Source organism: Mus caroli, chromosome 5 (assembly GCF_900094665.2).
Source record: "Mus caroli chromosome 5, CAROLI_EIJ_v1.1, whole genome shotgun sequence".
In the NCBI taxonomy this organism is placed as follows: Eukaryota; Metazoa; Chordata; class Mammalia; order Rodentia; family Muridae; genus Mus; species Mus caroli.
In genome coordinates, this window is record NC_034574.1 from 131,001,846 (window position 1) to 131,012,027 (window position 10,182).

The 10,182-nt window shown below is 51.9% G+C and overlaps 2 protein-coding genes across 2 annotated transcripts; one reads left to right on the plus strand and one right to left on the minus strand.

Annotated features, from left to right (window-relative positions):
- The first annotated feature begins 1,739 nt into the window (after window positions 1–1,739).
- Window positions 1,740–5,559, plus strand: Lamtor4 (late endosomal/lysosomal adaptor, MAPK and MTOR activator 4). The gene is made up of 4 exons (XM_021161913.1): window positions 1,740–2,055; window positions 2,505–2,585; window positions 4,829–4,946; window positions 5,216–5,559. The coding sequence occupies exons 1-4, from the start codon at window positions 2,053–2,055 to the stop codon at window positions 5,311–5,313; spliced, it is 300 nt and encodes a 99-aa protein (XP_021017572.1). The 5' UTR covers window positions 1,740–2,052; the 3' UTR covers window positions 5,314–5,559.
- A 263-nt stretch (window positions 5,560–5,822) lies between these two features.
- Window positions 5,823–10,170, minus strand: Map11 (microtubule associated protein 11). Its single transcript, XM_021161901.2, has 11 exons — window positions 9,545–10,170; window positions 9,190–9,285; window positions 8,970–9,099; window positions 8,781–8,867; window positions 8,541–8,661; window positions 8,302–8,449; window positions 7,934–8,016; window positions 7,685–7,848; window positions 6,976–7,130; window positions 6,659–6,852; window positions 5,823–6,539 (listed from the first exon to the last, which is right to left on the minus strand). Exons 1-11 carry the CDS (start codon window positions 9,953–9,955, stop codon window positions 6,386–6,388), a joined length of 1,743 nt encoding a protein of 580 aa, XP_021017560.1. The 5' UTR covers window positions 9,956–10,170; the 3' UTR covers window positions 5,823–6,385.
- Window positions 10,171–10,182: the final 12 nt, after the last annotated feature.

Below are 10,182 nucleotides of genomic sequence, written 5' to 3' on the forward strand. Positions count from 1 at the left end.
GAAAATCTTGTACCTGTTAGTGAATGGTGGAGCACACCTTCAATCATAGAACTTCAGAGGCAGAGGCCAGAGGAGCCCTGTGGGTTCTAGGCCAGCTTAGTCTACATTTGTGAGATTCTGTCTCAAGACCAACCAACTAGCCAACCAACCAACCAATCAACCAACCAACGAACCAACCAACCAATTAAGCCAGCAAGCAAATTGCCCTTGACAACAGCTGCCAGGTAAACCATTTCCAACAGAGATCCCCAGGGCTCACGCATGGTAAAAAAGTTCCTGCAATGTTATAGAGAAGCCAAATGCTCAGTCATGGGGTGAAAACCTAACCCAGNACTCCAGCTTGCAACCTCAGCCTCTCCAGGCTGGTTTTGGATGGATGTCTGTAAGCTCCCAATTTCATGATTTCTGTTCTTTTACTTAGAAGCCTTCCCTGAAGAAACTCTCTGCTCTGCCCAGGACTCTGTCTGTTAGTAGTTGCCTTGAAGGGACTTCCTCAGGTAGTTTTGGCTGGATACTTGGATACTTGAGTATCTGGTTTGATGGATTTGATGTCTCTCTGTCTCTGTCTCTGTCTCTCTCTCTCAATAAGGTCACTCATTCAAAATAAAATTTGTGGCTACTGTAGACCATTCTCTGGATTGTACAAAGCACCTGTTGATATTTATATATCCACTTCAGAGCAAACTCGGGTGTTTAGGCTTGGTGGCAAGCACCTTTGCCTGCTGAGCCACTTTGCCAGCCCTACTTCATTTTTTTTGGTCATGATGATTGAATCTGGGTCCTATGCATGCTAGGCAAGTGTTGAAACTCTAGCTACAGCCTTGCCTCATTTTCTCTAATTAGCTGCTTCTTCTACAAGATGATTTGGGGTGGAGGACTTTCTTTGTTTAGTGCTGTGGGTGTAGACCCACACCCAGTATGCATAAGGCCCTGACTTTGCTTCTTGGCACTGAAAATAAATGGGGTGGGGGTGGGGGATGATATAATTCACTAATTCAGTGTACAACTTAGTAACTTCGGCACATTCACAAAGATATGCAGACTTCAATACAAATTCCAAAAAGCCTAAATCATATGCCCTGCCACACCCTATACCCTCAGTAATAAGCACTTCCTATTTTCTCTTGCCCCACTACCAACTAGTAATTGCTTTCAGTTTTTCTGTATTTGCCAGAAGTGTATGTGTTTTAATCAGGATCTTGGTAGGTAGTTCAGGCCTCAGTCTGGCACTGAACTATTCAGCCCAATCTGACCTGAACTTGCAACCCTCTTCCTTGGCTTCTCAGGCTTTAAACCAGGAAGGATTACAAGCATTCGGCAATAGTCACAGCTAAGCATCTTACATAGATGGAACCACATAATATATAGCCTTATGGATCTGCCCTTTCACAACCTGTCCTTTTGGTTGGGTTTGAGCCTCTGAAGGCTGAGTAGTCTCTGAAGCCATCTCCCTGGCTTGCTTTCTCTCGTTTTTTGGAGATTCTCAAGCTGCATTTGGTGTCAGGACATTACCCCTTTGTATTGATCATACACTACTGTGTGTACACACCAAATCTGATTTACCCATTCATAGCCATATTTGGGTCGATCCACTCTTAGACATACACTCAAGACAGAAAGTTAACACGTGAACAGCTTTTCACGTGTAAACCATCGTCTTTCACATTAGTACATTAGTTTCTCTTTTCAGGTTGAACAATGACACCTAAAACCCCTCTTACATCAACGGACTGCTCTACTTTGTTCTTGGAAGCCACCATGCACACGTTCCTATTGCAAAGGACAGAGGTGGCGCACATTCGTGTGGGGGTGCACCGCGACTCTCCGGACGACTCTCGCAGGCAAATCCTGAGGGGCGGGGAAAAGCAACCAATCCACGAATGTGTTCGGAAAGCGGGGCTCCTCAGTGGTTGATAAAGTATGATGACATACCCGCCATCCAATCCTCAAGCGAAGGGCTGGGCTACAGTCAGCTGGTGAAACCACCTGACCCGAGCCTGGAGCCGGAAACTACCTATCGGGTGGACTGCTTACACTGCTCCTACGGCTGCGATGGTGAGTGTGGACGCATGCGCGGGCGTGCACGCCTGCGGTTCCGCGTCCCTGTTCTCCGAGCTTCGGTTGCCACCTTATGGCTTACATTTCACTGTCACCTCCAGTCCACCCTGGGATCGAAAGGGAACAGAGATGGGATGGAAGCGACAGGGAGGGCTGGAGAAGGAAGGCTCCGCTACCGGGTGTTCTGCGGCGGGGGAGTAGTCTAGATGGCACAAGGGGCGGGGCATAAGGGGACTGGAGTGAGAAGGGCCACGAGGAGGGGTTGAGGGGCTAGGAAGGCCTCCTGGGTCACCTACATGACAAGTGGAAGAGCTCAGAGGTCCAATAGTGACCATGGATGGAGACTCAGTGTTACGAGCCGTTATGAGGGCCTTGGAAGGCTCATATCCAGGAGGGAGATGGGTTTGCAAGGCTGTCATGATTCTCCTTGCCTCTTTACCCTCTAGACTTCCGCACTGACCCAAGGGCTGGAGCGAATCCCAGACCAGCTTGGCTACCTGGTGCTGAGCGAAGGTGCAGTGCTGGCGGTGCGTTGTGGGAAAGCAAAGCGTGGGGTGGAGGGTGTGTGTGGGTGTGTGGAGGGGGGTCCTTTGGGGACACACAGCCCAGGAATCCCTTCAGATATTTCCAGGTTGTCTATTTTTGTCTTCTCTGTAGTTCCTTGCTTGCCATAGAGTAAGCTTTATGTAGTATTTGGATATGTGGGATAAAAGCTTATTACCAAAAGGTTGGGGATGTAGCTCAGTCAGGAGAGTGAGTTGCCTAGCATGCACAGAGCCTTCTCTTCAATCCCAATACTGCATAAAACCAGCGTAGTCCCAGCACTTGGAAGGTGGAAACAGTGGATTGTTCAGGCTTATCTTTGGCTACATATCAAATTCAATCACAACCTGGACTACATGTAACTCAGCCTCAACAAACAAACAAACCATTACCAAAGTTATACAATTAGTTAGTTAGTTGTAGTTTGTTTTTATTTGTTAAATTCTTGTAGGGGGGCACATATGGGTGCCACAGGGGGTGAAAGTTCTAGGACACTTTGGGAGTGAGTTCTCCTGCCATGTGGGTCTTGAGGATTGAACTCAGGTCATCAGGCATTGAGGCAAGCACTTTTATGCTCTGATCCATTTTTGCCTGCCTCTAGAATTTTGGGGGTTGGGGTTGGGGCAAGACTTCTCTAGAGGCAGGAATTGAGCTACGCTGCAAGGGCAGAAAATTGTGAAAGAGAAAAAGAACTCTCAGGGTTAGGAGCTGGACATGCTGACTGAGTGTGAAAGTGCCTGAGTTGGCCGTGGTTTTGTGTTGAAACAGTTTGAAGAGGAAGGATGCTGTGGTAACTCTGATACTGAACTTCCTGCGGCTAGCTTCAACATCTTTAGACAAATCTTGAGGGTTAAAGGGGTTTTAAAACAACTGTGACAGAAATGGTGTAGCACAACTGTCCCAGGAGAGCCATATAAGTAGGAAACTGGACTGGTAGCAATGAGGAGCAAGGGCAGAAGACATTTTAGCTTACGTTTTTAGTGCCTGCACAGGTGTGTGCCCATGCATGTGCTGAAGCCATTGTAGGGCATTAGAGACCCACTCTTACCACTCTCTGCCTTACTCCTTAAGGCAGGGTCTCTGAACCTGTAGCTAGACTGGCGGCCTTGAGCAAGCCTCAACAATCAACATGGCTGAACACCCACAGTGCTGGGATTCCAGGTGTGAGTGTGGTCATTCCTGACTGGGGATTTGAACTCAAGTCCTCTTGCTTGTACAGCAAACACTCTTAGCCACTGAGCCACCCCCACAGCCCAGAGATCACATCTTAGAGGTATTAATATATGTTGGTAATTACTAGGTAAAGTACTTCTACATGGACTCTACCCTTCTGAAGTACTGATCCAGTAGGACTCTGAACAGGGGAAACCAGAAAAATACTATGGTACCTGAACAAATAAGGCATCAAGAGAGGAAGCTGACCAAGGAGGAAGCTAAGGAGAATTTTGATGGCCTGACTGTAGACACTGAGTGAGATGGAATGCTATCGGTCGTAGTACATTTATTACATAGGCACTGTTATGTTCGCATTGTTTTCTCATGAAACCTTCACAAGCGCAGAATACAGACAGATGGAGATACCGAGAGCAAAAGGAACTAAATCTAGTAAGGGACCCATTTAGAAGCGGTGGGAAGAGGATGTTGAAACAGTCTGGACTACTGTCTTCTCATTTGCCCAAGGAGTAGCCAGAGGGAAAACTTTAAAGACAAAGTGGGTGTTTCTGCTTCATAGCCTACAGACAGGACAAGTGGGAAGACTGGGTAACAGGTAGAACCTTCAAAGACCGAGCAGTTAGCTCAGTGGTATAACATCTGCCTAGAATCCTTTGTGAGGGGCTGTGGGCATGGCTCAGTAGTAGAACACTTGCCCAAGAGTCTCCCACTGAGGGGCTGGGGTGTGGCTCACTGGTAGAGCCCCTGCCTAGAATCTCCCAAATGAGGGACTGGGGACCTGATCACTTGGTGATCATACTCTAGGTTTTGACCCCTCACATGACTATCAAATGAAGACTGGTATTTCAGAATGAGAAACAAGATGGCACAAGGAAAGACAGCACCATCATAAAGGGGTTTTAGGTGGTATTTTTCTGAAGCTGGGTAATTTGGGACTACAGGCAAGTATAAAGGGAGACCATAACAAGTATAGGAGGCAGAGGTCCTGTGCCATGAATTTGTTCCTAACTCTGACCTCTTTGTTTTGCTCCTACCCTCCTTCATCCACACACAGTCATCTGGGGACCTTGAGAACGATGAGCAAGCAGCCAGTGCCATCTCGGAGTTGGTCAGCACAGCCTGTGGCTTCCAGTTGCACCATGGCACAAACATCCCTTTCAAACGCCTGTCTGGTGAGCTCCTGCCTTTGGTGGTGGTGGTGGTGGGGTTTCTTTTAGCGGCCTCACTGCTCAGGGAAGGAATTCCTGGCTCCATTCCACCAACTCCCAGTTCCTTCTGTAGTCCCTGGTTCAACTACTGCTTTCATACTAGGTCCCTCTAGGATGAGTACAGAGCAATAAGGACAAGGGGTTGCTTTGTCCCATGCCAGCCAATTTTTTTTTTTTGTGACCCTCCTTGGTGACCAGTGTACCCACTAACTCTTGCTCCCTTCCCTCTCCAGTGGTCTTTGGTGAACACACGCTGCTGGTGACTGTGTCAGGACAGAGGGTGTTTGTGGTGAAGAGGCAGAATCGAGGTCGGGAACCTATTGATGTCTGAGCTATAAAAGGCACTGGCTGGAGAAGAAGCCTGCCTCTGGGGCCTGTCCCTGCGGGGGGTGGGGGTGGAGTACACTGCCTTCTGCTGGAGTTGGGCTTGTGCTCACTACCTCCTTCCTGACCCCTCACCTGAGCGAGGCACAAGGCTTAGAGACTTCTATGCTAAGGGACTAGGGGAACTATGACTGGGGGACCCCTTTTCTTCCCTTCTGCCTAATAAACACTAGTCCAACCTGTCTAGGGCTCAGGATGTGTGCACAGAATGGTTTGTCTGTATGGGGGTGAGGTTACACCTTGTGCCTATCATCGACTTTCTAGGGAGACAGTTATACCTCAGTCAGTGGGCCAAGATCACCACCAGACATCATAAAACTTGACAACTGGAGACAGGTGTGGTGGTGCACATCTGTAAGTAAAACTAGGAACCAGAGAAGCATACATACATAGGAAGGCAGCTGTTTGCAAACTGAAGACCATCTCCCTCGTGGTCAACACACAGACAAACTCATACTCCCTCCCAAACAGCTTTTAATAGTTTTACTTCAGCTGGAAGATGAAGTCAGAGAATAAGTTACAGGAACAGACAAAAACAGAAAACAAAACAGAACTTAAAGTGCTTCAGGCTGCCAACGTAAACATGAGGGGCAGAAAGAGGCCATCCAACCCCTGAGACAGGAGAGTCATTGTCCTGGGTCCCTTTACCACTACCACCCTCTAATCTCAGCCCTGCGGGTGAGTGCAAAGGAACATCAGCAGCGGCAGAGAGGCTTGAACACGAATGAGAGGATACTCTGTAAACTGGACAAGGGAGCTCCTGCAGCCCTTGCCCTGCTGGGGTGGGGCCAGCCCTCCCCTCGCAACCCCCACCCCCACCCCCAAACGTATGGAATACTGTTGGCTGAGCTGCAGCCACACTGTGACTTCACAGCTTCTGCCCTCATCCCTCACCAGCAGACACAGACAGGCAGCCCTGCAAGGCCTCTCTGCCCACAGTGGGAGGTACAGCCTAGGAATAAGGAACCCTCTGGGGCTTAGGGTTTCTGGCGTGTCCGGGGTTGAGCTAGCAGACGGTGCTACTTGACGGGCTCCACCACCAAGACTTTACACTCACGCTTGGCAATCTTATCAAGAGAAAGCACAGCCTTGTCAGGGGGCAGGTAGAGGGGACGGCCGACGGGAGAGGCCACAGGGGGTGTGATGGCCCTGCGTTCCATCACACTGCCTGACCTGGAAGAAGACAGAGGCTGTGGGCTGGCTCTGTGAGAGTATAGCATCCCACTAAGTGGCCTGCTCCCGACCCCAACTCCCAACTCTTGGTCAGACTGATATCAATCCTAGTCCCTTACCTCATAAGGTGGCTACGGGAAGGCTGCTGGTGGGAGAAAGATTGAGAACGGCCCAGGCTGGCCTGGTGTCTCTCCACCAGGTCCCGGACAGCAGGACTGCTGGGGCTGCTCTTTCGGGACAGGGGCCGGGCTTCAGGCGGAGGGTGGGACACGCTGGCAGTGAACTGGAGCTTCAGTTTCATGTGCTGGCTCAGCTGGATAGGAAGATGTAGACCTTCAGACCCACCCTTCCCTGTGCCCAGCCTTCTAGTGCTACCTAAGATGTTAACCCCTCTAGAAGCAAGAAGCCCGACTATTCTACCCAACACTGGGCCCACCTCAAAGAGCCCCGTCCTCAGGGCCTGGAAGGCCACACTGAAGGTAAGCGCGCTGCCCTTCCGGGAGAAGCCAAGATTATTGAGGGGTGTGTGACAGACGATGGAGTCTAGGGCTGCCTGCATGGCCCGGCGCTCCTCCTCACACAGCTGTTTTCCTGGGGACAGAAACACACACTCATCAACACTGGACAGCTTTCTTCAGCTCCCATAAGTCTTTATCAGCACATGGAGTGTTTAATTTGCAAAGTGCTTTGCCGGAGTAAACTGAGTAAATGTTATCTTTTGCTGAGGGTTACAGAGAACAATGGTTAATGCTGTGTGCTGTGGTCTGTGCTAACCCAGATGGTGTCTGTTAACTGTTAACATGCATAACAAGCCATGAGATGTTACTTTGTAGTTTTAGAGAGGACAGAAGCTCAGAGAGATGAAGTAACTTTCTCAAGGTCACAGAGCTAGTAAGTGTGTGTGTGTGTATGTGTGAGAACTTGTACCAGAAAGCATAGGTCCAGTGTCTCTCTGTCCACTGCCTACCTTGAGTCTCTGTCTGTGATCCTGGATGACTAGCTAGGTACACAGGAGAGCCAGCCAGGTACTTCAGGTCATCTATTAAGGTAGGGCTGGCGCTCCTTGGGAGCTGTTCTCACTGTCCTGCCTTTTCCTTTCCCTGTCCCTCCCAGGGGATAAGGTCTCAGCCTGGCAGGTGACCCACCAGCCTGTGCATGTTCCGGGGTCCACACAAGCCTCACAGCAAGGAAGTCTTGGAGGTTGTTGAGCAGCGTGTAGGTGACAGTGAAACGCTCGTAGGTCCGAACAGGGGACTCACAAGAAGCAGTCATCACAAAGCAGGGGCGGTCTAGGCGGACACTGGGCAGGCTAGGAGCAGTGAGAGAGGAGGCTGGATGTATGTGTTAGGCAGAGGTGAGCGGGAGAGCGCCTGGTGGGTCTCCCACGTACTCACCGGTAGTGGGTGTAAATGCTCTGGGTGAAGGGCAGCTTCGGCGTGGACCACTGAACCACAGCAATCAAGGGGACTTCAAGGCCCTGCAGATGGGACAAAGGGAGACTTGGGATGTTCAGAGGCTCATGGCCTTTCCCTTCCATTGTGTTGTCTTTGAGCCTAGGACTGCTCTCCAACTGCTCATATAGCTGGGGATGACCTGAGCCTCCTGCTGCCTCCCAAGTGCTAGGATCCCAGGCACAATGCTACTATGCCAGATTTATGCAATGCCGAGGGTAGAACCCAGGATTCTGTGCTTGCTAAGCAAGCACTCTACCCACCGAACAGTTCCCACAGTTGTCATCACTTCTGTGATCACACCAGCTCACCTCCTTGGCCCCAGGAGGGGGCTGCTCGCCCCCTCTCAGCTGGAACAGGAAGTTGTGTTCCTCCAGGGCACTAAGTGGACAGGGGAAGTAGCCAGATGTTCCAGGAAGCCGACAGAAGGATCCCATGGAGACTTCCCCAGACTGGTGACTAGTTCAGAAGAAAGGCAGGACATGAGCTTGCCACGTCCCATCTCTGTCCCCAACCATGCCACAGCTCTGTCTCCCCCCCAGAACCTCACCAGACATTGTCCACCAGCAGCACAGAGCCATCAGGCATGACAGGTAGATAACTGGCGTTGAAGTTGGGGAGGATTCGGATATCCCAGATGGAGATCTCTTCCTGGGAAGAGCTATTCAGCACTGTGCGGGGAAAAAGCCCAGCTCAGAGTAGTGAGAACCCGCCTACCCCAACTCCACCTTTACCTAACATACTGGACCCATTCCCTTGCTGCTAGCCTTGAGCCAGCAGATCTGCTCACCCTTGAGCACAGTCAAGTGTTTTCCAGCCACAGTGAACTGCCGGCACTTCATAACTGGAGGGGGCAGCAGCGTCAATAGGGTGCTCACTGCAGAGAGAGGATGAGGCAGGAAATCAAGACCTCCACATCACAGTGTGGCACCCTCTACTCTACTCCTCTCCAAGCTCCAGCTTTCCCCCTCTCCCCCACCTTGGGCCTTGAAGGCGCTCTGTTCTCCACGGAAAGTCTCCCCAGGAGATCGAGTCTGTAGCAAGCGCAGGTAGCCTTGATCTCTGACTTCTGGTGCCTCGACCTCCCGCTTCCACACGGTCACTACAATCTAGGTACAGGAGCCATTGGACCATGATCACGAGGGGTCTTAAAATGTCATCTGAATTATAGGGCAACAGCCTCAGCTCTGTTATCCTACCTTGGCCTTGGGTGTCCCTGGGGGCAGTCTATCCAGTGAAACGGTGAGTGGGAAGATGACCTCATCTGTGGACACAATCGGTTCTTCCACAGGCAGCTAGGGGTTATATGAAAGGGGTGAAAATGTCAGGATGGCGGCAAAGATTCAGGCTCCTTTAACGTTTCTGCAAGGCAGAGCAAGTCTTTATGCCCACCCATTCTTGAAATCATATGCCTCCCGTCTTAGGTCCCTCTGCAAGGCAGGACAATGCTTTCATCTGCCTTCTACATCAGGTCCCTAAGGAATCCATGCTCCAAACTATCTTTCTTGCTTCCAGCAAACCTCCCCTCAGCCCTTGTCACCCAGAGATCCTCACCGTGGTCGCGCCCCCTGAGGTAGCAGGGCCCTGGCCGTGGGTGAGAAGGGGGCTGCAACCTCGAAACAAACCCCCGCCCCCCGGGTCCCCTCCCCCCGGGGGGTCAGCATCCTGGTCGCTGGCGCTGCCGCACCCTGGCAGCGCTCCTCCTGCGCTGACCGAGGCCAGGGCGGCCAGGGAGGTCGCCAGCTCGGTCCAGGCCCCTCGGGATGCCAAGCCCGCGCCGCCCCCAACGCCAGCCCCCACGCCGCCTCGGCAGCGCAGCACCAGCAGGAAGCGGACGGTCTCCCCCAGGTACAGATGGTTGCGCCGGGGCAGCGCCCGGTACCGGCCCGGGTCCCCGGCCAGCTCGGCGCGTGGCGGTAGCGGCACAGCCGGAAAGTACATCGAGTAGTCGCATTGGGACTCCATTGGGTGGAGAGGACGATGCGACCCGAAACCGGGCCGGCAGGGAGCCACGGGACCGGGGGAGCTCGGCCTGCGAGTCCAGACACCGGAGGACCGCGGCTCCGCCCGGCAGGCAGCGGGACACACCAGCCTGGCCCGGAAACCAGAGAAACGAACCCGGAACCTAGACCCAGCAGCGCCAGACCAGGAGTGCGGCGCTGAATGACTGGAGAGAAAGCGGAAGCGGAAGG

What these genes read in the sequence shown, in the direction of transcription:
- Lamtor4 (XM_021161913.1), top strand. An exon ending in GCGAAGGTGCAGTGCTGGCG is followed by an intron (nt 2,586 to 4,828) that starts GTGCGTTGTGGG and finishes ATCCACACACAG; the next exon opens with TCATCTGGGGACCTTGAGAA. An exon ending in CCCTTTCAAACGCCTGTCTG is followed by an intron (nt 4,947 to 5,215) that starts GTGAGCTCCTGC and finishes TTCCCTCTCCAG; the next exon opens with TGGTCTTTGGTGAACACACG.
- Map11 (XM_021161901.2), bottom strand. Translation starts at nt 9,955, where the DNA reads ATGGAGTCCCAATGCGACTACTCGATGTACTTTCCGGCTGTGCCGCTA. An exon ending in GAGCGCCTTCAAGGCCCAAG is followed by an intron (nt 8,868 to 8,969) that starts GTGGGGGAGAGG and finishes CTCTCTCTGCAG; the next exon opens with TGAGCACCCTATTGACGCTG. An exon ending in CTGCTGGTGGACAATGTCTG is followed by an intron (nt 8,450 to 8,540) that starts GTGAGGTTCTGG and finishes CTTCTGAACTAG; the next exon opens with TCACCAGTCTGGGGAAGTCT.